Source organism: Elephantulus edwardii, unplaced genomic scaffold, assembly GCF_000299155.1.
Source record: "Elephantulus edwardii isolate Elephantulus edwardi_28Jun2011 unplaced genomic scaffold, EleEdw1.0 scaffold00127, whole genome shotgun sequence".
NCBI classification, from domain to species: Eukaryota; Metazoa; Chordata; class Mammalia; order Macroscelidea; family Macroscelididae; genus Elephantulus; species Elephantulus edwardii.
Genome location: NW_006399877.1, coordinates 7408758 through 7413489, shown reverse-complemented (window position 1 = coordinate 7413489; position 4732 = coordinate 7408758). Strand labels below are relative to the sequence as shown.

General features: G+C 40.9%; 1 protein-coding gene and 1 pseudogene across 1 annotated transcript in view; one reads left to right on the top strand and one right to left on the bottom strand.

The window, feature by feature from the left end:
* The window catches only part of GIGYF2 (GRB10 interacting GYF protein 2), a 108044-nt gene that overhangs the window by 77682 nt on the left and 25630 nt on the right, over window positions 1-4732 (top strand). Inside the window, exon 19 of the mRNA XM_006893534.1 lies at window positions 623-787. Coding sequence (XP_006893596.1) covers window positions 623-787 — 165 coding nt within the window. The remainder of the gene's footprint in view (window positions 1-622; window positions 788-4732) is intronic.
* Window positions 3139-3945, bottom strand: LOC102851024 (annotated as a pseudogene).

The following is a 4732-nucleotide window of genomic DNA, read 5'->3' as shown; positions in this document are numbered from 1 at the left end:
TTCTTACTGGGGTGAGATGGTATCTCGTAGTTGTTTTGATTTTCATCTTCCTTAGAACTAGGGATTTTGAACATTTCTTCATATGTTTGTTAGCCATCTGAATGTCTTCTCTGGTGAAGTGTCTGTTCATAACCTGTGCCCATTTTTCAATTGGATTATTTACCTTTATCTTGTGGTGGGAGCTGTGTTCGTCAGGTCCTCTCAGAACATGCTTTGGGAAACACTATTTTACTCAGTCCTGACCAAGAAGAACTTCTTCTCCTTCAACAAGCTTTACTAATAGGTGTGCTAATTTCTCAGTTCATTTAAAATTAAGACTAAGAAAGTACCAGTAAAGAAACCAAAGACTCTTTAGGTTTAATCAGTAAATTATATGGCTAATAGAGAAATTGGGTTTGGCATCACAGTGTTCCCTGTATAACTGATAATAGTTTAAAAAAACCATTCTTATTAACACTCAATTGGGTCCATGTCCCAGGTCAAATATCTACATATTATTACTCTAGAGCCTTATTAGACACTTAACTGAATTTACTGGTAGAATTTTAGTAGCACACAGCCTGTTCCTTTTCAAATTATGATCTATTATCTGAGACTCACAATTTGATCCTTTTATCTTTAGGAAGAGGCACTGCGGCGCCAGCGGGAGCAAGAGATTGCGCTGAGGCGGCAGAGAGAAGAGGAGGAACGGCAGCAACAGGAAGAAGCCCTTCGGCGGCTGGAGGAGCGGAGGAGGGAGGAGGAGGAGAGACGAGAGCGAGAGCGGGAGGAGGTGCTACGCAAGCAGGTGACAAGACAGCACACCTTTCCACAGCTGCTTTAGAGAAGGAATTTGATTGAGAAAACATTGTGATGGTGTTATTATGTGCCGTCGAGTCACTTGCAACTCATAGCGACCTTGTGTACAAGAGCCCTGAAACCTGCTCTATCCTGTGCCAACTTTACTGTCTCTGACACACCTCCCCTCATTACCCCAGTCACTGACTGAGTCATTCCATCTCATTGATGGTTTTCTTCTCTTTTTCTGTCCCTCTACCCTTCCAAGCATGATGTCCTTCTCAAAGGACTGGTCCCTCCTTGCAACATTCCCAGAGTATGTCGTACGATGCCTCATAATCCTTGCCTACACGGAGCAGCCTGGTTTCACCCTCTCCAGGACAAACTTGTTTGCTCTCTTAGCAGTCCACAGTATATTCAACATTCTTCTCCAGCACCACAGCTCAAAGACATCAGTTCTCTTTCTGTTATCCCTAATCATTGCCTAGCTCTCTGATGTATTTATGAAAACTATGGCCTGGATCAGGCACACCTTAGTATCTAGATTGACATCGTTGCTGTTGAGAGATCCCTGACAGTAGAATTTCCCAATACAATTTTGTCAAACAACAAGAAAATAAAAGGATAGCAGATTTCAATTTTCTTTAAAAAAAATAAATAATTTTTGTATGTTACTTAAAATTACCTAAAGAAAACAAATTCTCTTAGTCATTATCAGTGTGTTTAAAAACAACCAACTAAACAAAACATGGAAACGTGTGTATTGAGAGCAAAAGATAAATTACTTTTCTCTTTTTTTCTGAGCTGTGTGTTAAGAAAAGTTAAAAAATGAGTTCTTTTTAGCAAATTCCCAACAGTTTTGAGCAGCACAATGCTAGATAACTGCTTCATTACTCATGCCCCCGACATAATACTAGTCAACCCTTCACACCCACAGAGAATATTCTTTTCACCTTATATATCCTCTAAAATTTCACTTATGTGATTTTAACTGTTGTTGATGTTATGTGCTGTCGAGTCATTGCGACCCTATGAATAATAGCTCTGAACCCTGCCCCATATTTAGCCAATCTCACTGTCTCCAACACACCTGTCCCCATTGTCACAGTCACTCTGTCAACCATGTCATTCGGGATCTTCCTCTTCTGCACTGACACTCTACTCTTCCAAGCATAATGCCCTTCTTCAACAATTGGCACACCTGACAACTTGCTCAAAGTATGCAAGAGAGAGTTTGAAAATCCTTGACTCCAAAGAACAGCTTGATTTCACCCTCTCAGACAGAACTGTTTGTTCTTTTGGCAGTCCATGATATGTTCAGTACTCTTCTCCAACACCACAACTCAAAAGACATTGATGTTTCTTCTATTATCATTAGTCCTTGTGCAGTTCTCAGATGCATAGCAAGTAATTGAGAAGACCATGGCCTACATCAGGTACACCTTAGTCTCTAGACTGATATCATTGCTCTATAACGCTCTGGAGGTCCCTGGCAACGGATTTTCCTAAAGCAACTTGTCTTTTGATTTCCTGGCTGCTGGTGCCAAGAGTGTTGATTATGTACCCAAGCAAAATGAAATTGTTAACAGCTTCATGTTGAGATGTAATCCATATCCTTGTTTTCTGCAACAAACTAGGTTGTATCATCTGCATAGCACAAGTTGATGAGTTTTCCACATATTCCACATAGACTGTATGCATTTTTTTTTAGTTTTTATTCATTCATTGATACACATTTTCTTCCCCCCCTTCCAATCTCTTACCCCAGTCCACTTTGCAGTACACCTCTTGTTCCAGATTGTTGCCATACATATAATACTCCCATGTCATACCTATAATAATATATTCCTTTCACATTGTTCTTCCCCTCATCTATTCCAATGAAGTGTTCATTATCTATCCACTCTTTTCCTGTTCTCCCCTGAACCCCCATCTCAATCCTGTTTTGTAACAGTGATGTGATGCAGTATTTGTCCTTTGTGACTGTTCACTCAGCATAATGTCATCCATCCATCATGATGTTGCCTATCGGTACAGTGGTAAGAATCTTTGTTTTCTTGGCATTGAGATGCAATCTGTAAAGAGAGGTGGCGGGGAAGAGATGCAGTCTGTATTGAAAGTTGCCTTCCTTGATTGTCTGCAACAAACGGTTCAACAAATTTTGTCTAGGTCAGTCCAAGCCTCCACGTCCTCCCTTCTTGCAGGCCTCAATTACCTATGCATGAGGCTCAGGAGAGGTAGCCAATCTCCCTGTGCTTAAGGAAGGAGCTGCCATTCCTATATAAACCTGTCCTTAGTCCTGCCACAGAAGCTGTTTCCATTCAGGGGATGGCCAAGAAGCACATGTCCTACATAGCTTCCTCAAAGCATTTCTGATAGCTGCTCCATTTCTTCAAGGGCAGTTGTAAAATCATTTACTTGATTGTTATATATGCTTTGCTGTTCTAGGAACTGGATTCTTCTTCTTTTCTCTTCAGCTTTACCTTTAAGGCCTATAACTTTTTTTATCTGCTTTTTGGTGGTTTAATTTAAAAGCTTCAGCTTATCTTGCAAAGTTTCTAACAGCATCATTAGACTCCATGTGATCTGTTGTGGGTTCTTTTGCTGCTTGGGACTCATTTCCTGGGCTTAATGCCCTTGCTCTCCAAAATTGCCAAACAGTTGTCCTGAAACTTCTCCAGCAGCTTCACCTTCTGAGTCAGGTCTTTGAATTCTCCCTGGGTTTCAGTCAACTTTACGTGCAGTTGCTTATTGGTAGCCTCTAAGAGCTGGTTCTTATCCTTGAATTCCTCTGATTTCTGCTTACTCAATGGTTTGTAGTTCTTTCTGTTGTTTTTTTTATGGCAGTGTCTGCAGCTTTCATCTGCCCATTTTCTCATCTCAGTTTGATGGCTTTTGTAATATTGGTCTCTGAACTGCTTGCATGAAAATTTTTGGACATGTTTACTTCTTTAGATTTAACAAGTAAGAAACTTATAGATTGTCTGTCTGTGGGCAGGCTACTGATGGGGGCTGCAGAGTGTACACTGTCTTAACAACGTTGGTCATCATAACGAGGCAGCACGGCTGGACCCTGAAACTTGTTGCTCTTGCCTGCAGCCCTCTCTGGAGTAACTGCCAACAGCAGTTTTGGGGTTTTTCTTCGAAGTCAGTAGACCCAAAATGCATATTTAATGCCCTTGTCAACTGGCCACTGGAGTTTTCAACGCAGAAATTTGTGTTTCTCTGTGAGATACTGTTTGTTGTCATGTCAATATCTAAAAAAAATACGGAAATCCACTGACTTGCATGCCTGCTTATGATAATCAAGGTGTAAAAGGTACACAAAACTCAATTCAGTGCAGTCAACATACCAAAACTCAATTTTCCAACTTTAGAAATAAAAAAAAAAAAATTATTCTGAAATGAATACCTCAAATACATTATGATTTTTTCATGTCCTGCTTAAGTGAGCTATGTTTTAATCATGTAAATACATGGATTTGATTCCGGTTAAGAGTCTCATCCAAATTTTAACAACCACACGCCTATCGGTTTGTTGTAACCGTATTCTCTGTATTGTTGTTGTTGTTATGTGCCGTCAAGTCGCTTGCAACTCATAGCGACCCTATGTACAACAGCCCTAAACTCTGCTCTGTCCTGTGCCAGTCACACTGTCTCTGACACTCCCATCCCGATTATCCCAGTCACTGAATCAATCCATCTCATAGAGGGCCTTCCCTTCCTGCGCTGTCCCTCCACCCTCCCAAGCATGATGTCCTTCTCCAAGGACCGGTCTCTCCTCACAACATGTCCAAAGTATGAAATTCTCTGTATTAGTGGCTAATAATGAAGTCACATTAGTGCTGGGCAGTAATGTTGTTATGTGCCATCAAGTCGCTTGCAGCTCATAGCGACCCTATGTACAAGAGCTCTATACACTCTTCTATCCTGTGCCAACCTAGCCATCTCAAAC